General features: G+C 41.2%; 1 protein-coding gene across 1 annotated transcript in view; it reads right to left on the bottom strand.

The window, feature by feature from the left end:
• The window catches only part of CNTNAP5 (contactin associated protein family member 5), a 417,358-nt gene that overhangs the window by 230,325 nt on the left and 162,592 nt on the right, over positions 1-24,441 (bottom strand). The window contains exons 4-5 of the mRNA XM_063116699.1: positions 20,362-20,509; positions 9,741-9,944 (exon numbers count right to left, since the gene is read on the bottom strand). Of these exons, the coding sequence (XP_062972769.1) occupies positions 9,741-9,944; positions 20,362-20,509 (352 nt within the window). The remainder of the gene's footprint in view (positions 1-9,740; positions 9,945-20,361; positions 20,510-24,441) is intronic.

The following is a 24,441-nucleotide window of genomic DNA, read 5'->3' as shown; positions in this document are numbered from 1 at the left end:
GTTTTAAATTTGTATTTTAAATTTGTATTTTTGCATTGCTGCTCTTTTTATCTGGTTGAGCTTTTATATTGTATTTTATATTATGTTTTTATACTGTTTTATACTTGAATTGTCTTAATTTTGTAAACCGCCCAGAGAACTTTGGCTATTGGGCAGTATAGAAATGCAATAAATAAATAAAAATAAATAAATAGCTACTATTTCGTACTAGGGGTACTTTCTCTCATATCGAGGTCCTGATGTCATTTTCTATTACTATGCTGTGGTAATTCAAAAGGCCCATTCAGAATGAGCCTGTTATATTTGCCTCAGTATTTTGCTTAATGTGAAATTTCAAGTCAAGCCATAAGGTTCCTATTTCAGTGAAACACCTGAAGAATTTGATGGGAAGTAATAAGAGAAGAGTAGTGAAATTCCTCAGGGAGTGAGTTACACATGTTTCTTAAGTCACACTGACCAGGACAGAAGGTGTGTGTGTGGGGGGGGGACTTTTCTTTGTTTTTTTAATGTTTTGTTGTCCATGGTTGATCTTTTGATATATTAGGAAAATGTTCACAAAAAATGTGTATACTAGTGAAAATAATGCTCAAAAATGCATTATATTAGCTAAAGTTGCATAAGAAATACATATAATTATGTATTTACACGATGCACACACATTTCTATCCTAAGTGTTTTTAACCATTCTCAAAGTTTAGAACAAATGGCACTTAAGCCTTGGAAAATTAGAAATGGAAATAACCCAAAATTTAGAGATTAGTATATCCCTAAAAATAACTGTACGAGATCCATGGTGTATTGGGGAAACAGAAGGACTTTTGGTACAGTACCAGAAGAGTAGTGGAGCTTTCCAGCCCCCAAATGAGGAGGCTTCCAGTGGCAGACCTTCTCTTACATAAGCAGACCTTCTTCTCCATATGCAGGACAATGGCAGGCGCCATTAATTTAACTCAAAGAAAAAAGCTTTAGACCAGAATTTCAAAGCTTGTGAACTGCCAAGCTAAATGAAGCCAAACTAGCCATAAGCAGTGGCCCACCAAGGCTTGATAAAACTCCTGGTTTCGTTTCCTTGCTAGTCAGCAAAGGTAGGAGTGGCTGGTGGGATACATTTGGCTTTATGCATCACCAGTCATGTAGGTGTGTCAAGAATTCACTCATCTAAAAATACATCTTGAGGAATATCATGAATCTATTATGAGATAACCTATGTAGCTTGCCCTTATGTAAGATACGTGTCTGCTGATGGGAAAAGCCTTATGAGAATACTACTTTGTAATAGGGCTTAGTTCATTATTTCAAAATCCTTCTCTTAAGGGAACACTACCTTGGTTCATGCCATGCCTTATTACCAATCTGCTTAATGCTCTTTTGCCACCCACTATCTTCCTCCTACTTACCAGCTGCCCCACATTTATTCTGTCATTTTTGTAGTTCATCTGTTTACAGGGAAACACAGCAGTATTTCCCTGTGTTAAGGATGATCAGTAAAAAAAGCATTCCACCATGTTAAAAGGCGTTATTGGGGGTGGTCATTCTAGCATCCTAAAATGGAAAATATTTCACCAATCTTTCTGAAATGGAGTCCTGCCAGAGAGAAATGCTGGTTTTATATACCCTGCGCGTTTCAAGAAGATTGGTGAAATATTGAGGGCAGGATGTTCACTTTAAATGACAAAAGGGGGGAAACCTCTCTGTTTCAAACTGACACAGAAATGCTTCCGGGGTGGCAACCATTTTTTTGCATAGTAAAAGCTCAAAATTGGGAGCCTTACCATGCAATCCATTAGTAGGATTGTGTTCCCCTATCCTCCCCATTGATGGAATGGCCTTTCTTTTTTCAAAAAGTCCATTCCATCAATTTTTAATTATTTTTTTAAAAATCCTATGTTTCCCTATAGGGAATCTGATAAGGCAACGCATGCGCCTCAGATCAGATTCCCTGGAGGGAGGGGGGGAGAAGAAGGGAGAGTGCGGCCCGTGCCCAGCCATGAGACATCAGGTAAGTGGGGGTGGGGGGCTTGCCTGGAGACACTGCTGCAGTTTGTGCAGTGGCGGGGCCAGGTAGGGGGCCAGACGGGAGGGGGGTTTCTTATTACCTGCTCCGGCGGCGACGGAGAAGGTAAGTGAAGTGGGGTGGGTGGGTGGGCATGGGGTGGGTGGGTTGCCTAGAGCCGCCACCACCACCGCAGTTTGTGCAGCGGCGGCGGCGGGTCCAGGTAGGGGGCCAGGCGGGAGGGGGGTTCTTACCTTCTCTGTTGTCGCTGGGCCCAGGCTTGAATCAAGCCCCCGGGTCCAACCGGAAGCAAGGCCACAAGTGCAGCCTTGCTTCCTGGTTGACCAGGGGGCTTGATTTATGTCCGCGCCGGCCACCACGGAGCAGGTAAGTGGGGTGGGAGGGCTTTCCTAGATCCGCTGCTGCCGCCGCTGCCATATGTGCGGTGGCGGCGGCAGAGCCAGGTAGGGGGACAGGTCCGGGGGGGTTTCTTACCTGTACTGTGGCGGCCGTCGCAGGCTTAAATTGAGCCCCCTGGTCAAACCAGAAGCAGGGCCGCATTTGCAGCCTTGCTTTCTGGTTGACCAGGGGGCTCGATTTAAGCCCGTGATGGCCGCCACGGAGTAGGTAAGTGGGGTGGGCTGGGCTTGCCTGGATCTGCCACTGCCATCTGTGCGGCGGTGGCAGAGCCAGGTAGGGGGACAGGCCAGGGGGGGAGCAGGTTCTTACCTGTTCCGTGGAGGCCGGCATGGGCTTAAATCGAGCCCCCTGGTCAACCAGGAAGCAAGGCTGCACCTTGCAAGTTTCTTGCGGCCTTGCTTCCTGGTTGACCAGGGGGCTCGATTTAAGCCCACACCGGCCACCACGGAACAGGTAAGTGGGGGGGGGGGGCTTACCTGGATCCGCTGTCGCCACAGTCTAGGGAAGGGCTGCTCTAAACAAAACAAGAAGTAGGTGGCTCTAAGTTGTTCCTCATCAGTTTTCTACAACCCCACAGTCACCTGTGCATATCCTATTCTCCATCCTGTCTTCATGGTTTATCTGCTTTGGGAGAATGAGAATTTCACTGGTACTTTCTGCCTCCTTAGGGAGGATGTGGTGTTAAGGCTTGTGTGCCTTAATTCCCAATTTCCCTGCTTTTTGGTGCTTGGTTGAAAACTACATCCTTAACGTTGTTTTGTAAACTGTAGTTTTTTTGTTTATTGAATTATATACATAGATGAGAATATCTGTCTATCTAGTTATATCTATATATATTCTCATTGGGGAGTGTGGTGTGTGTGTGGTGTCACACATCACACATTTGGATATTCTGATGTTGTTAGACCACCTCTTTACAGAGTCTAACAGTTGAATAGTGATCTCTGATTATGGGAATTCTGTATAAGAGAATAGTAATAATGCTTATCAAATAATTTTCTGAGATGAGAAAACCACTGTAGAAGAGAAAATCCTTGATTTATTTCTGAAGTACGAGAGCATAGGTCAGGGATTAGCATGCGATACTGAATTTTAAGATTTAGCCAGAAGAGACTAACTTCCTCTTATCAGATGCTAATGAACAACTACAGGAAGTTTACATTCCAAAAGGAGAGACCCCACCCCCCCCACCCCCAAGTATGAAGAAAATGGGTGGAGGGATTCCCCTTTTCTCTCCCCCCCCTTCTCAGGATCCATTGTTGTCTTTTTGCTTCACATGAACTCACTATATACTGCAGACTTGTACTCTAGTCTTTCTTCTTCTTTCGCTTGATTGCTCACCAATAGCTGAATGCAGTATATATAGCTAACACACCTCACCCAAGATGGGGGTTCAATTACAGGGAATCAAAGACCTGTTTTCTGCATGGACAGAGATGACCCAGCATGGAGGAGAGTTGCAACAGCTGTGAAATGAATCCTTGAAGTGGACAGATGGGCTAGGATACACTGCAGCTCTAAAATGATCATCTGAGAAAAGAATTATTTTCTAACCAGAGAGGGGGAGGGGGAGGGGGGGCTGATAAGAGAAAACTATAGCAGACATCACAATTGAATTCTTTTGCCTTAAAGGGCAAGGAACAAAAACAATATAACAAACAAATAGTTATTTTAATTGATTAGCAATTTTGCTCTAAACAGAGCAATCTGTTCATTAATTAATAAAAATAAATAAGAGTAAGGCCCTGTTCAGAAGACACCTTAAACCACAGCTTTAACCATGGTAAATATTGCTTTTTTTTTTTTTTTTTAACAATGGCCCTGTTCAGACAACACACTAAACCATGCTGAGGCTGCTAACCCTTTTGAAGCAAATGGTTAGTGAGCGTGTTTAAACTATGGTTATGTAGCCACCATGGTTAGGAATGGTTCACACAACATGCTAAGTCATGACATGCTAAGCCATAATGTTTAGCTCAAAGTGCTTAACCACTGTGGCTTAGTGTGTCATCTGAACAGTGTTCCTGACTCTGAGCGTATTTAATGAGGATCTCTGGGTCAGTAAACAAACTGAACCACCAATTAGGGCTATGCTCTTATATCCAGAGGGGAAAGAAGGTTTTACACAAAGAGAATTGAGATCAGTTGAACTGCACAACCTATCCTGTTTCGGCCTCTGACCAAATTGCAGAGCTGGGAATAGGGTAAATATTAGCTTCCATGTAGCTTGTAGAGATTAGTTAGAAGCTAGGTAAGTGGCCTTGGACATTTTAGCAAAGGGGTCAGTATACATGCTTCCTAAGACTGACAAGTTGAGCACTACGTTTAGTGGAAAGCTGAGACATTAAATAAATGAATGAATATTGTGACTCCAGGAGGGGATCTACACTAGTATATGAAACGTTGTTTTTACAGTCATTGAACGTTTTGTTTTTGAATGATTTAAAATGTAGCAGTTTTAAAACGTTTACTTACTTTTCTCTTTCTGTGGGAATGCATTCCTTTTGGCCACACTAAGAAAAGAAATACATTTGTTCTTTTTCCCCATCTGCCAATTTCCCCTCCCACTTCCTCTTCTCTTCGAGATCCTCCACTGGCAAACAATCCAGCAATTAGCCTCCCAAAAGTGAAACTAAAAACGTCTTCCAAAAATAGGCTTGAAAGAAAAAAATAGCTCCAACTTTGGGCATGGAAATTACATAAACATGCCCCCAGGAATGCGATTGGCTAATTAAGAACTACAGGAAACCCATTTAATTAGATGAAATCGGCCACATCATACCAAATAGAACAACTTATTTCAGAGAAGTTCAAACTAAAAAACAGAGAACAGAGAACAATAAAACGTCACAAACTGGAAGTCATGTCGCGAAATACTACCAAGCGCACACTTAATGATAGTAAGACACGTTTTAACTTGACTAGTGTAGATCCCCTCCAGGAGTGGGATCAAGCCACTGCCATAGATGAGAAGTCGTGGCAGGCAAGCTAATACCTATGCCATTTGGAATGGCACCAGTGGAAATGGATTCATTTAAGAATGTTTGGCAGAATATTGAAATTCATGCATTTTCATTTTGGGATCATCCCAAACCAAGGTCTGCCATGTCCTTAATGATGGCATTGTGAGTACAACGAAGACTAAAAGTCTTCCTGCCTTCCCAAGCCCTTCACTCCACTTCCTTCCTAGAGTTGTATAATCTTAACACTCTTAGGTCATCCTGGGCAGAAGGTTATATATGACAGAACCTTGTTAGCCAAGAGTTAGGCACAGTTGAATTTTAAGATGCCTTTTAATAATGTGCTGTTTTTAATAATGTATTAATTTTAAATGTTTTAATTATATGTATTTTATGGCATTTGCATTTGTGTTGTACCCTGGCACGATCAGGAGGGAGAGGTGGATATATATATATATATATATATATATATTATTATTATTAAAATGCTCTGAAGGCAAGGACAGAGTGAGATGAAACTTACTCCACATGAAACACAAAAATAATCTGGTGTTGTGTCAGTTACTGAGAAGTCCACTTGCCCTGCTATTTTGGAGGTATACTAGGGAGAGGTGAAATCCCCCAAGCCCTGTTTGCACGAGGGCTGTGCACGGACCCCCCCAAACCACTTCGTGGCCCGATCCGGAACTTTTAGATTGGGCCTGAACTGCTTTGGATCAATCTGACCCTCCCCCGCTCCACTCTGCAGAGCTAGATCCAGAGCAGTGGATCGAGATTTTGCCCCCCCTTCCCTACTTACTTGCCTCTGCAGTGGGCGGTGGAGGCAGGTAAGTGGTGAAGGGGGACAAAATGGGGGCCAAATAAGGCCCCTTACCACCTTACCTGGCTCTGCTGCGGTGGGCGGAGCCAGGTAAGCCCCCCTACCCCCACTTACCTGCCTCCATTGTGGTCCGGTGCCAGCTTCAACTGAGGCCCAGGCCTCAAAGCGGAAGTAGGCCATGGCCTCCTTCCTCTTTGAGGCCTGGGCCTAGGTTGAAGCCTGCACCAGATTGGGTCTCTGCACTCCGGATTTGTGATCCAAATCAGAGCAGAGCACAGCCCTAGTTTGCACTCTGCTCATCAGACTCCCACCGGTTGCCCCAACCCAGCATACATGTGGAGCAAGCTGCCAGATTGTCCATGGGTGCCTGATGAGAACTTGTGTCTTTTTTTCTTTGTCCATGAGCTGCAATTTGTGAAAATTAATGACTAGGAATATTTACGCAAATTGCAATTTGTGCAAAACTGTGAATAGTGCAATTTATGTTAAAATACTGGCGTGAAGGACGATTTACGCTTGCGATTTTAAGCAACTTAAGCCATTTATGGTCACAATTTCGTGCAAAACGTAATTTCGTTAAATCCTCCAGCCACAAATGTGTGCAAAGCTGTATTTGCACGAATCAGGAATTGCGCAACCCCCACCCCCACCCCAAAGTGGGAAAATGCAAGCTTCCCCAACTCAGTGCGTGCAGGGTGCTGAGCTGGCAAAACCTCACTGAGCTCTACCCCAAAACGGATTGCTCCAACATCGCTAACCTCACGTACATTGACTATAAAATCTCCATTTTGTCCCAGAAAGCTGGCTAAGCAAGTACCTATGATCTGCCAGGACACAAGCGCCACTAATGCTCTGTGGATGTTCACAGTAATCAGAACTTTCCGGTGCAGAGCACACACCCCTATTACAAAACTATAAAAAATAAAAAATAATATAATATAGAAAACATTAAAGAGCCAGCATTGCAATTAACAAGCAGAACAACAAATTAAACATTAAATGCTTCTCTAGTAGCTGCTCATTGAACCATTGTGGGTAATGGCACACAGAGAGCATCATCAGATGGAGGGATCGTGTTTCCCTGCTGCTGTCCCACAATAGTGATGAACAGCTTCCTCTTTCATCATAGCAATGACCACGTGGCCCATTCAGTGGACATTTTTATTGCGCTGCTTTTCCTGTACTCAGAAGTCAGTGGCAACAAGTTTCACTCCCCCCCCCCCCAAAAAAAAAGTTTTACTGGGGTCTTATTTTGTTGCGGCAAAAAGACCAGAAGGAGCAGGAGATGTGCTGGAGTCATCAAAATGACCCGCAAAGAACTGTGAGTGCCCAGTAACTAGAGCGCGATAAAACTCTCATCTGATGATGCTTAGAGAAAAGCTCTCAAAGACTATCTTTGCAATCGAGCAGGAACATATGGAAGAAGGCACTCCTTAAGCAAATTAGACCCTGCACCCCTTCCCTACCTACTCACTTCTTCCCTACATCCACATCTGTTATTTTTCTGTTGGTTCAGTCTGGGCTCCTAAAGAAAACACAGCCTTGTGATTCCCTTCAAACTCTCCAAGAAAAAGCCTTAGAATGTTCTACATTCCAGAGAGCAGTGCTACCCCATATTCCCCATTGCACCAAAGGACAACCCTGAACCTGGGAATGAGATCCACTGTATTTCAACCCTCCTTTTTATTTCCCTCTTTCTCTGGAATAGGTAAATCTTGGTGTTTTAATCTTTCTCTCCCTTTCTAGTTCTTCCCTATCATCTCTACATTCAACCCTTGGTGCTGTTCAATCCCAAATCACTAAATCCATTGCATTAGGCCTCCAACCCCACCTGTCATTTCCCTAACACTCTCCTGATTCCCTGCAGAGGGTTTGGAAAATTCCCTGTAGTTTCCTTGTCTGTTTTTACCTAGCTGGGAGTCCAAGCTGAGATGGATTTTTTTCTCCATTCTGTAACAAGAGTCAAGCGTCTGGATATTCTTGTATATTTTGTTATAAAACGTATTCTTTGTTTCAAATCTTTATCAGTAAGGTTTCCCTGGTTTAAGTGTAAAGCACAATCACAACACACCTCATATCTTGGCTCAAGATCAATTATTATTTGAACTAGTAAATGCTAGTTTCACTGTGCTTATCCTGTTTTGAAAATGAATGGTGCTTAAATTGTATTTCCAAAAGAACAGAAATTAACAAAACCTAAATAAAATCACCACATTTTCCGACAGGCTATCAGCATAACAAGCTATTTTTATTGGTTTGCAGTAATCAACATGTACTGAAGCAGACAATGCATGAAAGCAGCTACAGAGATTGAAAATGATACACATTTCTAAGCAAATTAACCTACATCAAAGTGAAAGCACACTGCCTATGGCTTTAGAAGAAGTGAGCAGGTAAAGAGGAATGTGGAAGGCACAGCCAAGCTAAGTCAAATGCAATCAGGGCCTCCTTACAAATTAATGTCAGGCAAGCAGCATGGCTGAAAGTAAACACCTCTGAGGCTGTAATCCCAGACCCACTTACCTGGGAGTGCATCCCCATTGCAATCAACAAGACTTGCTTTTGAGTTGTCATATATAGGCTTGCGCTGTAAATGGACGATCCAGCACAAACACAAGCACATTTGAGGCTGCAATCTTAATTATACCTATTAGGGATTCAATCCCATACTTCTGAGAAAATTTGCTTAGGATTGCACTGCATGTCCTAAATCCCACTGAATAAGAACAGGGTCTCAGGATTCAATCATACAGCAAGTCATTTGTGCTTCCAAGACTGCAGTGCAATTAACACTGAAAACAGTATTGACATTGATAGAATCAGAGGCTTAAGTGTTCACAATGCATAGAATCAGTCAGTACATCTTACTGACTTGCGTGGGATCCTAACTACACACAACAATCAGGCAAAGAATTGCAATCCAAGATCTTTTTATCTTAATGGATAAAGTACATAGTTTGGTGATAACTTGTTCAAGCCTTATTGAAAGTAACGGATTGGCCAAAAGATTGCATGTAAGCGGCAAATGCTAATTCTATGTAGTTAACATAACATGCATATTATTTTCCCGAGCATGATCAGATACCAAATACAGCTGGTCAACAGCACACCTAAAAACTACTCCACTAGCAGTGATATTAGTATGTACTAGCATCTTTTACTACCAAATCTTCAAAAATGCAGAATGCAGATCATGCAGAGAGTCTACACATGAAAAGCTTGTACAGCATCAAGCGCTGGGTATAGATTTGTTCATGTGCAGATGAACAAGACTGAAGACGTAACCCTTCAGATTGCTGGACCATACTAGAAAACCCACCTTGAAATAAAAATGTGTCATAACAAAACAATATATATATATGTATCCATGCCATTATATTACTCCCTTTTCTATTATTATTATTATTATTATTATTATTATTATTATTATTATTATTATTATTATTATTATTATTATTATTATAGATTGACTTTAGTGCCTGCAGACTAAAGGAAACCACCACCACCACCACCTTGGGACAAGATATACTGAAATGTCTGAACATACCCAAGTTGATGTGCAAAGAAAGCTTCCCATTCTGCAGCTCCAGTGTGATGTAGTCTCCACGCTGCCCTTCTCCATGAAACAGGACCCCATCTCCCTGCATGCTCTTGAACTTCAGGGAAACAACATCTTTGAAGGTACTCATCAATTTTTGGTTGAATCTGTAGAGGAGGGAGCTCCTCCCATCAAAGTCAGCAATATCAGATTCTACAGCGGAAAGAAAGCAGATAGACATTAAGCAGAAGGCACACACAGAGAGAGAGCTGTATTTCATATCAATATCAAGCAAGTACCTCTAATTTTGTTTTGTTTTTTGCTTTCTTCAGGGTAAGAGATGGGTGCATTTGATATTTTACCAAGAATATAATTCTCTGTGTGGATGAAGTTTGTCCGGTACAACATGGGAAAGTAACTCTAACCTTACCTTACTGTTGCATGAATTACTTACTGTTGCATGAATTACTGAGCTCATACAAAGGGAAAGGTGGGTAATAAATAAAATTATCATCATCATCATCATCATTATCATCATTATTAACACAACATAATAGTGAGTTGTTAATGTGCAGTGGCTCACTGCAAAAATTCAGACAGACCTTGTCATGTCTCCATGTGAACCTTTCCTTTGTAATTTTGAAACTTGTAGAAGAGTGAACCTCATACACACAAGCAGCTCTCTGTAATGATAACTGGTGCCACTTCAGTCTTCTCCATTTAGCAGCTATAAAGTGTACATTAGGCTAGGATGACCATATGGCAAGGAGGACAGGGCTCCTGTATTTCAATACAGTTATATTGAAAAGGGCATTTCAGCAGGTGCCATTTGTATGCATGCAGCACCTGGTGAATTTTCCCCTTCATCGCAACAGTTAAAGCAGCAGGAGCCCTGCCTTCTTTTGTATCTGATCTAGCTAGGCAGGGTTTCTGCCACTTAAACTGTTGTGATGAAGGGGGGATTTCACCAGGTGCTGCATGCATACAAATGGCACCTGCTGAAATGCCCTTTTCAAAACAATTGTTAAAAACACAGAAGCCCTGTCGTCCTTTTCATATGGTCACCCTAGATTAGGCTTCAACTTTTGGGAATTCAATAGGATACAAAACCTCAATATTATGGAGTGCCTTATTAACTTTATCTGGTGAATCCTAGCAAGTTACACAACAGCAGTCTAAATGGTGCAATATATATTTTGATACTACATGCCTAGTGGGCCAAATCTGTGAATCCTTAGGGATTTGTTATAAATATTCTTGAACGTGTCCTCTAAGCACTCCATCAGATGGGGGGGAAATCACGGTCCTTTACCCTCGCTTCTCCTACACTGCTTTTGTTGCTCAATAATTCCTCTTTCTCACAGAGAAGAAAGAGGAAGTGAACAACGTGCACGTGGCGCATTCAGTGGACCACTTTTATCGAACCACTTCTCCTGCACAAGCAGGAGATAGTGGCAAGTTCCGTCTCTAAAAATAAATTGGACTTACTGGGTATTTTTTTACGTTATGGGAGGAAAGCTAGAAGGGGCGGGAAACAAATGGAAGGCAGACAACATCGTGAAAAGGACCTGTGAGTGCCCAGTAATGAGCATGCAATAAAATGCTTGTCTGATGACACTTTAAATTCCATGCCAACCCAGCATATTTTGCAACCTGAAGCAGAGCCCCATTCTATGAAGCAGTGTTGCACATCCCGACACCAATTCCTACCTTCATCTATCTCCCCCTCATGGTGCTGCCTGAAACAGGTTGTTTTACACTGCAGTATAGGAATGGCCATCTATGTTCTGCTTAGAAACAATGCTCTCATTTATATCTTTTTTCGCTCTGTCTTCTTGTTCTTTTTAAGATGCAATTACGATATTGACTGATACAATCTTTGTGCTTGTTACATTGTATTAAATCTTCAGATGCTCATTCTGTATTAGTTTTCTCTTCACATAAACTTCTTCCCTCTCCCCAGTGAACCAGCAAAAGAAAAGTGATTAATTGGTGGGTGGTTATTCCAAAGCAAGGGGTCCAGCAAAGGTGGAAACAATTCCCCTAATACTTGCAGCCAAATGAATTGTGCTTTTTTTGCTTGTTTGTTTTTTGCATCATACCCACAGATTCTAGTGGGAGTTGTCATTTCTGTTTAGGCATTTCACTTAAGGCTGAGAGAGGATTTTAGTAAACAGATTTCAGTTCAATAAAGGTTAATGCCAACAATCTGTCACACTGGGTGGTAAACTCAGGGGTAGTGAGAAAATTGCAAATGGCACACAGAAATATAATGTCTGCCTAATAACAAGACAGGGAACAGCTAACTATGGAAAATGATCCAAACTTGGGGGTGGGGGAATCTCCATACCAGAATGGGGATATAGACATTTTAACAGTTCACTGTTACTTGACAACAACATATTTTGCACATCCGAGTCCATGTCATCAGCAGAGCAGCAGTATCATTGGGGTGGGCCGGATGTCTGCTGTACTGAAGACATGAAATATGTGGGGGAATGAAGAACCCTGTATAAAACAACCACAGGGCACCTATAAAGCTAACACTCTGAGAAGTCAAAGTCATTGATGAAGGTTTGCATGACCACAAAATTATTGTCTTCTACTTAAACAGAGTAAAAGTTGTATACATGTAAAAATCATGCACTTGACAGGAAACAGAGTTCAAAAAAGGTAAATCCATAGCTACAGAGACCATTGACTCTCATTAAGGGGCTCTGCATCTCAGATTTCTGAAGGCAAAGAAAAAAGGTAGGGGAGAGGTCATGGGAGCATTTAGACAAAGCATTCAGAAAGATAGGTTAGCAAATGTGACCTTCTAGCAGGGTCTATGTTTGCCAGCTGGCCAGCCATGCCCTCTCCAGAATAATATAAGCTCTAGAGAGCCAGATAGAGGCAGCTGGGAAAAGCCACGGAACTAGCTAGACCTTCCGTGTGGAAAAACCAGGCTGCAAGTGGATCCAGTTATCCCAGGTCAAGGAAGGGTTTAGCCCGGCCTGACCCTGGGATCCCCTTGTGCATCATCTGCATGCACAGCATGGAGCCCAGGCCTCGAACCGGGCTAAACCCTCATCTAGGAAGGCCCTTAATGGGGGTATTTAAGAGAATCAGTAAATCAAAGACACACACACAGAGACTATAGGATATACAAAGGCAACATAAAACATGTCACTGAAAGTTTCTTTAAAAAATAATCTCAGGCTTTTAAAGGTCTTTGCCTGTGCTCAAAAGACATCAGGGTGTGAAAAGACACCATCACAGCATTCCTGGGGAGAGCATCCCATTAATGGGGTATCCCATTTGAAAAACCTCTTTCTCCTCTTGCTATACACCTCACTACAGACACTGGGGCACCTGAAGAAGGTCCTCTGAAGAGAACCTTGGTCCATGGGAAGATTCACGTGGGAGTATGTGCTCCTCTAGGAACCCAGATACCAAGCTGTGTAAGTTGTGGACAGCAACGTATATATCTCCAAACTCTAGAACATTTCTATCTCATGGTAGTAGTTGCCAATCTTTGTCTAAGGGTGCTTCCAAACGAGACGTTTACTGTGCACTCAGAGTGCCTCATTCATGGAATTTTACAGGGGGTCCAAATGTCAACATCTTCCATTTGTAGTCTTCCTGTGTTTTCCCACTGCTTCTTCCATCTTTTTTTGATATCAGGAAAAAAATGTATGTTAAGGGAGAACAAAAGAAGCTGCACATTATCTTTTGGGTATTAGTGATAGAAGCACCAAGGATTGCCTACTCTTGAACTAAGATATTTTACTAATGTTTTCTTTTTCTAAAGTAGCTGCATTGTATGACCCACAAGACATGTAATATGATTCCTGCAATATCTCAGAGGAAGCTGAGATGGTGCTCTCCCATAATACTGCTCATTGATATCCCCCAAAAAATGCTAAGCTGAGGAACCAATTAGGTTGCTTCCTTGTTCAGTCAGCCCAATCCCGGAAGTTATTTTATTCATTTTATCTTAATCTCTGGGTTATCAAGACTTGAACTATCCCTTCTTTCAGTCCATAAGCATTTCTCCACAGTACATTAATTTTATTTCATGGCATGAAAGACAGTGAAAGAGAGAGGGGAAAAGAGGTGGTATAAGAGAGGCTTGCACAATCATTTTCTCAAAAAAGCAGAATATCAAAATTTTATTCTCTGCAGCTCAGCCCCCCACAAGGTAGAATCAGAGTAAGAGTTTGCTGGAATCATTGGATTACAATGTTCTCCCGACCCCCCAGCAACTTCTTCCTAGCCAGTTATCAGAATTTATTCTGGATTGTGCTGATGCCTTTTAGACCATTACCTACTTGTGGAATACAATCAGCATTTGAAGTGTGGCCATAAATCTTGCTCTATTTTTTTTTTTTAAGGAAAAAAAATACTACCACCAGTCAGCACAATTTGCTAGTGATAAGCTAACAAGCCCTTTTTGAAATATAAAGATAACCCATTTCCCTTCTTGGCATCCCAAGCAATCAATGTGCCATTTGTCTCCACATGTCTCCTGATATAATTCTGTTTGTTTGTCATGTCATCATGATCAGACTGCTGTTTGGGACTAGGTAGTAAATAATCTCCACGCTTGTAATATACATATACATATATATATATATATATATATATATATATATGTATATAAAAATATATATATATATAGTCTTATTGACCATTGTTATTGTTGTTGTTGTTGTTGTTGTTATTTGCTTTAATGCAGAGTGAAAAGTGCCCATCCCTGCATTCTCTCTCTCAATAAGCCTTGGAACGTATGGGTTTCAAGCTGAGTGAAGTTCAGTTGCAAAGGGGAAAGCTGCTAGCTTCTGGGGTAAAGGTGATGGGAGGAGAAAATGCTTGCTCCAAGCTTTTCTGCCAAGGGTAATGATGGGGGATATTGGCTTCTTGATATTCTGCAACGGGTAGCAAACCCTAGAAAGAACAACTATTATTTATTTATTTATTTATTATTTATTTATTTATTACATTTATATATAGCTGGAGCTCTCTGGGCGGTTCACAAAAATTAATTTACAATCTAGCTTGAAAGTTAAGCTCAGATGGGGAGAGAGAGAGAGAGAGAGAGAGAGAGAGAGAGAGAGAGAGAGAGAGAGAGAGACCACACATGCTGGCCCATTCCTGTCATCGTGTCCCCTGCCAGCCAAGTCCCTATGCAAGCCTTCCCCAGCCTGGTTCCGTCCAGATGTTTTCGACTTTAATTCCTATCAACCCTAGCCAGCATGGCCAATAGCCTGCTGAATGTGAGTGGGCGATCTCTGCACTTGGGAACCTTGTGTGATCAGGCTTCCCAGTCCCAGGGAGAGCATCCTCACAGCATTCAGCAGGTTTCCTAATTGCAGGCATTTAGGGGTGAGTTTTGAACCTGCAGGGTCTGTGACAGCAGGGGCACGCTAGTAGTACAGACCCCCCCCTCTCTCCTCAAGCTATCTTAATCATATGGAGAGTATAACATCTGAATAATGAAGAAAAATTAACAATGGAATGAACATGAGCATAGCAATATTGCTCTGGACCTATGTCTCACCCATTCTAAGACTACTGAGAGCATCACCACCATCATCACCATCATCACCACCATCACCATCACCATCACATTATTTACGTGCATAGCACTCTACAAATAACAGATGTTCAATCAATAGACTTCTTGAGGGGACAGGAATATTTTCTCCCAAGCATTTTCAAGTAGCCCCAATTTATTTTCTATTTTAATTTAATTTTCTGTTTTACCATGTAGGCAACTTCTCCCTGACTTTCCTCTCCTTTGTTCCATACTTGTCATCTGATTAAAGCATTTAAGCAGATTAATTATATGGCTTGCACCAGCCAATTGATTAATCGACTAATTTTGAATCAATTTACATACTATAAAACCTTCTATTTAGGAACCATGTTTTGTATCACGCAAACTTGGGTGCAATCTTATGCATACTTAGAAAAAAAGTCCTATAACTCCCAGCATTCCCCAACCAACACAGCTGGCTGGGCCATGCTGGGAACGGTAGGGCCTTTTCTGTCTAAACATGCATAGAATTGTGTTATTACATTGTAACAGAGTCTGCTATTTATTAAAAATGTGAAGGACAATTCAATAAATCTCAGTCTGTCTGGAAGTACTATTTTTCACAACAGAGAATTCCACCAGGTGTAGCTATAAAGAGAAGAGAACCCAAAGGGAAAAGCAGGCTGCTAGCCAGGTTAAGCTTCCGTTGGGGAATTAAAGAACCCTGAGAGGCCAGGAAAAGGAGAACCCTCATCATAGCATTCAGAGATAAGAACATTCAGGCTGAGAGATAAGGCACTCAGTTGATTGAGATGGAGAAGCTGTAGTGTGTGTGTGGGGGGAATGGAAGATATTGAGGAGTCAGTGGTGCATCAATTCCTCTCCCCATATCCAGAGTGCCTGTTGGTTAAGCTGATGGGGGGGGGGTAGCTATGCTGGTTCCCAGGGTTAAGACTGTTAATTCTGTGCTTCAGCTGGTAGATAAATGCCTTGGCAGAATCTCAAGGTTACATACTTGTTGATTGGAATGGCTGAGAAGAATGTTACCTTCTGGGCTGGCAGCGTGCCCATTATTAGGGCCAGGGTCCCCCCACCCCACCTCCTGGTAGAATGTATGAAGTCATGAGACCACGTCCAGAATGGGGTAGATCAAGGAGACAGTATATGATTCCCTGAGACCCTCCGAATTCAGAACCTCTCCTTGGGTGTAGTCGACAGGGACCATAGTCCAGGCCTTTTGGAGCCATTTACCACTGTTCTTATCTGCTTTGCTCATTTTAAGATTGGAATAAGTCTTCCCAATGATTGAAGGAACACATGCATTTGAATGCATTGTCTTCTTCTTTTTAAAGCTAAATAAATGACTTTCCTTCACCCATTGGTGTGTTCATTTTCTCTGAATATCCAAAGAGAATCGTTGCCTATTGACAAAACAATTGGCAAAACAGCAGCTTGGGAGACTACACTGATCCCCACATGAGAACAGGACAATCTGTTCTAATATAGATAGATAGATAGATAGATAGATAGATAGATAGATAGATAGTATGGACTATTGTTTGTAGTTATTGGTACATTTCATAATTATATAGGGCTTCTTTAAAATGAGAAGAGGGTGTGCTTGATGAAACACATGCTGTGATTTTACCCTTGGTGTGCTAATGAGACACTTAACTCACAGCCCTGTTCTCCTGGCTTTCCTCCTAAACAAACGGTAAGTTCTTGGCAGTCACCCAACTGTTCTAATTAATTCACAATCAGGTTCCCTTTTATTCCCTTGTCCAGCTCATCACTTTTCATTTTCTTCTAATGCACTTGAGATAAAATGCCAGCAGACTTTCAAACATCTTTGGAAAAGGGGGGGTCCCATGGTGCTTGTAGACCATACTAGGCCCAAGTCCATAATTTCATAACTGAAATAGCATTTTTCTCTAGACAGAATAGGAGACTATTCTGTTATAAAGTCATAAAGTCTTCTTGAGACTGTACCACCATGGAATGCTTACAGATATTTGTGTATTTTAACTGGGGATGGGTGAAAAGTTAGTTTCAGTTCAGTTTTGATAAGAGTTTGCAAAAATTTGCAAGCTTCTTCATATTTAGGACAAAAAGAAGGGGAGCTTTTTTAAAAGAAAGAAAGAAAAAGAAATGTGGAAGATACTTAAACTGACAGCTTCATCTGGTTAGAGTATTTTACCGTTTACTGTTGTTCCCTGCCTTGATCAAAATGGATAGGCGGGTAAGAAATACATTGTTGTTGTTGTTGTTGTTGTTGTTGTTGTTGTTATTATTATTGTGCTTTGCTCTTAACAGTCTGTGTTTGAATCTCTATGTTTGTGGGGCTGGATTCAAATTACTACCCCCCTTTTTTCTGGTAGGCTTGTAACCTTTATGGCAGGAAGGTACATCGTGATCCTGTCCATGCGTGGAATAGCTATACCTATTGAATTTGACCAGTGCAGATGGGTGACTATTTAGTTTCAGTTTGCATTTGATAAGAATTTACCATATGAAGAATTTCTTCATATCCAGTAGAGAAAGAACTTGTAATTTAAAAACTTCAAATGTGGGGAAAGCAAAACTGACAGATTCATCTATCTTTAATTTCAATGAGATATTTGAATATGAAAAGCTAACCATTGGGTGGATAGCTATTCAGGAAGTTTATGTGGAACTTATGGAGATTTCTGCATACACTTCCTGAATAGGCTCTAATCTTGCATTAGTAACATTGCATCAGTTACCAAACCCACACAAAAGGACCAAGGTTTGAACTCAGGCTGGTATATAAAATTACCATAGCCCCCAATCCAATCTGCTATCCATTAGACTCTCAATAGTTTTAAATACTGGATGTATTTTTCAGAAGGAGTATGGGCTACATCCTGGGCAAGATATTAGATTAAAAATCATATTTACAGTGGGAACTATGAACTGAGACGGTACTAAAAATCATGTGTAGAACTTAGGAACTAGATAGATTTGGAAGGATGGGAGGGGAGAAAGACAGACCTAAATGGCTTGAGATTTGGTGAGAAGTTGCCTATTGACAAAACAATGTGTTAATAGGCAACCTCTCTTCTTGCTGGTACATTTGAATCAAGTCTTAATTTGTGCCAAAGATTTGCACCTAGAATCTGGGTTAGATCTACGCTACTGCTCTATAAGGGTACTAAAGCACATTGATAATTGTTGGGGCACATAACACTATGAAAGCTGTATATGAATGTGTAATTTCCTGCTTTTTATTCCACATTATCCAAAACACTGCAACGAATGCCATTGTGTATCCTACATGGTAGAAATATGCAAGACGGATATAGTGTTACTGTGATGGGATCATAATGATTTGACACAAGGGGCATGTCTACATGGGGCGATACCCCAGGGATCTTCCTAGGATCATCCCTTTGTGTCCACATGATGCACAGGGCATCCCAGGAACAGGAAGGGACAATCCCTCCCTTGCCCCAGGATATTGCCCTACCCTTTAATTCCAATTTTTCCCATGGTCTCGGGATGATCCCTGGGATATACTCCTTGCCTTAGCATGGAAAATGGCCTAATGCATAGAAGGTGGCCTCTTCCTGTTGAGCTGATCACACCTCAGCTGAGGAGCTTGGCCGACATACATAAACACAATATGAGGGTGGTTAAGAAGCCACAGTGCCTTGTGAACTACTCCAAACATGGAAGTCACACGCTGGAAGATTTCCCTAAGTACCTTCTTCTCTAGGCATGGTTTGTCATGACATCCGAACCTGGCAAGGTGGGTGGCTGGGGTCGATTGTAGGTTGCTGTGTGATTCTTAACCAGCCCACCTCTCACTGGGTTTGGACATCACAACAACTCACTTCTGGCAAGAGTAATTAGGAAAATTAGACAGCATGTACAGGAGTGGTGAGCTAGCTCTTTCACACTCATTTTTCCAATCACACAGCCACTCAAAGTAGAAATCAGGATCCCAGCAAGTTCTCAGTGGGCTCTGCTGACTGAGCTATTGAAAGATGTTGCCTCATCAGGGAGCTGAAGCCATCTGAGGGCTGATAAAGGCAAGCATGGCCTGCTCTATATTAGGGCCCACCTCGTTTCTTAAATGGCCCTTGCTTGATTCTGAATCCTTTGGCATCTGTGAGGTCTAGGAGACGGAGGGGTTGCTGGGAAAGCATATTTTTAATTAGAGGGTGGTGCTTTCCTTTGACCAGAAAGATTTGGGAGAAAGTATGGAAGGTTTTCCTGCAGGGAAAGTGGCAAGGAGGTTGTCCACATATGAGTGTGCCTTTGAGCGCTGTGGGAGTCTAGGGTCAGGGGCTATGATATAGTGTATATAGCAAAGATCTTCTCTTGTACATTGTTTATACTATTTGACCCAATGTTTCTGACAATACTCATGAACAATATAGGAGACAAAATACCTATGAATTCTGAACTTTGATTATTTATTTTCCCAATGTGATCCAACTCAGTATTCTCCCAAATAAATGATCTTGCTGTTTTTTGAAGTGTTTATTGGGCATTTTTTCATTAAAGATCCTGCTTCCACAATATGTATGTATACCATGAAATTAAGTTGCTTGCTTGTTAGGGAAAATTAATTCATATTTGTGGAATAAAACTATTGCAATAAGAACTTGTATGTATGATTTTTTTTTTAAGTCATGACTGGATTATATTTAAAGGCAATCATAGACACATGATCCTCCATTATTAAATATTTATTTAAAGGTGGCTTTCCCATGTGTAGAAACAAAAATAAACTTTAAAAATGGTTGTTGATATTATAATTCTGCACCGGAATTACAGATTCCATTTTTAAGTGGGTACCTAAAAAAAATAAGACATGAAAAGAGCTCAAGCAGCTATGTTAAAATCATCATCATCATCATCATCATCATCATCATCATCATCATCATCCATATATTACATATGTAACTCAACTGATGCTTGGAGTGCCTACAGCTTCCTATTGAGTCTACAGCTGGTGACAACCAAGTTGGAGCTGTGTGCAATAGTTTTGCAACAGAGGTGTCTTCCTGGCAGGTTTACCATATGCTACCCATAAATTCAGTAGAAAGGTGACATTTCTGACATAGCATAAGAAACACTTACTGTATGTACACCCAAAAACGTCAACCCGCAGGCCTATTTTCCCGGTTGGGTTCCACGTCAGAGGAATGAAGCGCACAAAGCGAGCTTTAACAGAGTGCAGAAACTTGTGCTGTACAATGCTGTCGGCATTGGTGTTCCCTTGGAAGACCTGCAAAGGAAAAGTACCCTGGATGAAGCTTAGATCAATTTAATTTTGTTAGCAGATAGAAAACACATGACTTGTTTTAACTCAGTAAAGAAACACAGTTGATACTTGGGTCAGGTATAACTACCATCCATAGCTTCTGAGCACATAACGAGTTTACATCCTATTTGTTTTTATAGCATTAGAATTAAAAACCCAGGATTCCTGACCATTTGCTATGCTGTCTGGGGCTAATGGGAGTTGAAGTCAAAAAATATTTGGAGAGCACCAGATTGGGTGGGGAGGGGGTGATCTAAGCACTATGCTTCTGTTAAAGTAGCCTAAATTTGTACTACCTTTAAATCCTATAAAACGTTTACAGAATATGCTCAATTCTACAAACTAAAACCAAGGCTAGATCTATACTACTGCTTTAGAACAGTACTGAAGTGTACTGACAAGTGTTGTGGCCCATGACACACTCCATATACCATTTTCAAACCACTTTCATCGTGTTCTAACCTTTGGTGTTGATCTGGCCCTGGTCTCATTTTTCTGCCCACACTTCCCATCAAATTTCATTATCTTATTCAAATGGTGGACAAGAGAAATTTAAATTTAGATTTAAATTTATCTAAAGAAGCTGTCCAGATTTTATCCCATGTGTTATTTAGCACACAAATCAGACTGAAATACAAGGAAGGAAAGGCTGTAATTGTGTTTATTAAGGACAACCTGCAGTGGAGCGAAAGATCTACAGAGCTGGCAAGAAAAGAACATGCTCAGTCTCTGTCTTTGGAGTTAATGATTTTACTCAGCCAATACAGCTATCAGAAAAGGTTATCTGGATCCCAGAACAGCAACAGGAGTAAGGTGATGCCATGTATGTGTTTGGACTGATACCGAACTCACTCAAAGACAGGAGAATGAGATTTTATACTGCCCTAGTTCAAGAGGCACCATAGCTGAGGTTGTGACTACATTGGGGGTGTGGAGGAAGCTTAACTATTCTGTGGTTTGGAACTTGATACTGAATTTGGAGGGATGCAAGGTATGGAAGCATTATAACATAGCCAATGAAAGAATGCAATGAAAGAGAAGAAGGCTTTGTAATACAGCTCAATTGCTGGTATTCCTAATTTCATCAAATTTATCTTCCAATTGATGGAATTGATTGACAGTCATTGATAAAAGTGCTGCCTTTATGAACACAGAATGTTGTCCTTAATTATTAAAGGGATGAGTAAATTGCCATTTCTTAATCTGAGTTTACTTTCTGTATGCTGTATGAGTTTTGAAAATGAAATTCAATTTATGCTGGATTGCTTTATCTACTGAAAAATGTCCAAGCACCACATAAAGGGGGCATTCACAAACATAAAGTTTGATGTCTAGGGCATCAGGAAAAACTACCTCATCAGATTTATATAGACATACTCACCCCACATGATATGTGGGAAGGAAAGGGGTAATTGAGGAGAAACATGATAGCACTCTTCGAATACTTGAAAGATTGTCACACAGAGGAGGACCAGGATCTCTTCTCGACCATTCCAGAGAGCAGGATACAGAATAATGGGCTCAAGTTACAAGAAGCCAGATTCCGGCTAGACATCAGGAAAAACTTCCTGACTGCTAAAGCAGGATGACAATGGAACCAATTACCAAGGGAGATTGTGGGTTCTCCCACACTCAAGGCCTTCAAGATGCATCTGGACAGCCATCTCTGCTTGGGGCCAGGCTATCTGAAGGAACACCTCCTCTCGTATGTACCTGCCCAGATCCTAAGGTCATCCTTCTCCACAAGACCCTGCCAAAGGAAGTGAGGCAGGTGGCTACCAGGAGGAGGGCCTTCTCTGCTGTGGCACCCCGGCTGTGGAATGAGCTCCTTCGCTTGGCACCTACGTTATATGCTTTTAGACGCCAGGTGAAGACCTTTTTATTGTCCCAGCATTTTAACAGTCTATAAATAAATTTTAACTTGGTGTTTTAAATTGTAATTTTGCATTGCTGCTGTTTTTATCTGGTTGAGCTTTTATATTGTATTTTATATTATGGTTTTATACTGTTGTTTTATACTTTGAATGTTTTTAACTTTTGTGAACCACCCAGAGAGCTCCGGTTATTGGGCGGTATAGATATGAAATAAATAAATAAATAAATAAATCTGTTAGGGATGCTTTAAGGTGGATTTCTGCATTGAGCCAGGGGTTGGACTCGATGGCCTCATAGGCCCCTTTCAATTCTACTATTCTATGATTCTATGGATAGAATCATAGAATGGCTTGGCCATCAGAGAACATTGCCCTAATAATTTTTGAATTTAGAAGAAAAAGAAAGAATAAACTTGTTGTTCTGGACATCATAAAAAGTTGCCTTAGTGTTGAAATATGACCACATAAAGAAAAAAATGCATTCATAAATCTGGAAACATTTTTAAGAAATCTGATGGGGGTAAGGCAGTATTTTCTAAGCTGTGTTGGCCTTGAATTCCCATCAACTCCAGACAGAATGGGACTGCTGGGATAAGAGAAAGCTAGGAAGGTGGCTTCTGTGGTTTGGAACTTGATACTGAATTTGTGTATGGCCTGGGAATGGAAGATGATGAAAAGGTCTTGGTTGGAGTTAGAAGACTTTGATTCTGTCTAAACATGCATAGGATTCTGCCGTAAGTTAATATTTGTGAAATTTTGAGTGTTAGGTAAAAGAAACAGCATTTTTAGCTTATGAAAAATTGTGTTTGAGACACCACTCTACATCAAAACTTCCCCATCTCTTCTATCTTTGCTACACTGGAAATGAGATAGTTTTTGTTAACAAAAGCTCTTCTGCAGTATATGAGAGGATGATTGCCTCTTTCAATTTGTTGAAGATAAGATGCAAAATATAGATTTTATTACCTAAAATGAAAATGTCAGGTAGATGCATGTGTCTTTAAAGGTTATTTTATTTAGCCCCTCCCCCCAAAATATGCATCATCTTTGCAGCAACCACTGTCCAAATATGATTAAAATATACAATGCAATAAAAAACTAAAAAAAAAAAAGTCAGCATGATAAAGATAGCTCTGAGATATGCTGTCGTGTGTGTGTGTGTGTGTGTGTGTGTGTGTGTGTGTGCGCGTGTGTGTGTGTGGCCGGGGCGGAGTGGTGGGGAGGTTCTGTAGAAGTAACATAAATCTACCATGCTGTTAATTTGATTGTATTTTAACTTGTTCATATCACTTTGACCTATCAAAAGGCGCTATACTGATATTATACAAATAAAGCAAGATTTTGTCCTCCATCTGGAATTACTGTGTCAGGCCAGATCTACACCAAGCAGGATATAGCACTATGAAAGTGGTATATAAAAGGCAGGAGCCACACTACTGCTTTATAGCAGTATTGAAGTGCACTAACAACTGTTGGGGTCCACTGACATGTACCATATACCGCTTTCATAGTGCTATATCCTGCTTGGTGTAGATCTGGCCTCAGTCTTCAGTGTTGCTACTGTCATTTTCACCAGTTGGGAACCAGAACTGGGGGATCCTAATGTTTTAAGCGTCACCCTTTGGCAAAGCAGCAGTAAAAAGGAGACTGAAGTTTGTAGCTATGGACATAAGGGATGGAGGAGGCAGAAGGTTCCCTTAGAACAGTATTTCTGCTCATCAAGGCATAATAAATTAAATCGCAGCATATATCTCAGGCTGATGTTAAGCCTTCTCTCTCACTTGATAGCACAAGCCCCAGGATGGCAAGAAGTGGCATATTTACAAATCTGCACAAGCTGGCTACCATAATGACTATGGTGATTACATTCTCTCCCACTTTATTAGGCAGGTAATGGGGTAGGTTTGAACTGTAAGTGAAAGGAAGCAGTGTTGGCACACAAACATGAATGGCGAGATGGCAGACTGGAGGTTAACTACTTTCCAAGGGAGTTACTTGAAGAGGCAGCTAATGCTTTCTCAT

This window comes from Elgaria multicarinata, chromosome 2 (genome assembly GCF_023053635.1).
Source record: "Elgaria multicarinata webbii isolate HBS135686 ecotype San Diego chromosome 2, rElgMul1.1.pri, whole genome shotgun sequence".
Taxonomy (NCBI): domain Eukaryota; kingdom Metazoa; phylum Chordata; class Lepidosauria; order Squamata; family Anguidae; genus Elgaria; species Elgaria multicarinata.
Note: the sequence above shows the minus strand (reverse complement) of the source record. Positions and strands in the feature narration are given on the sequence as shown.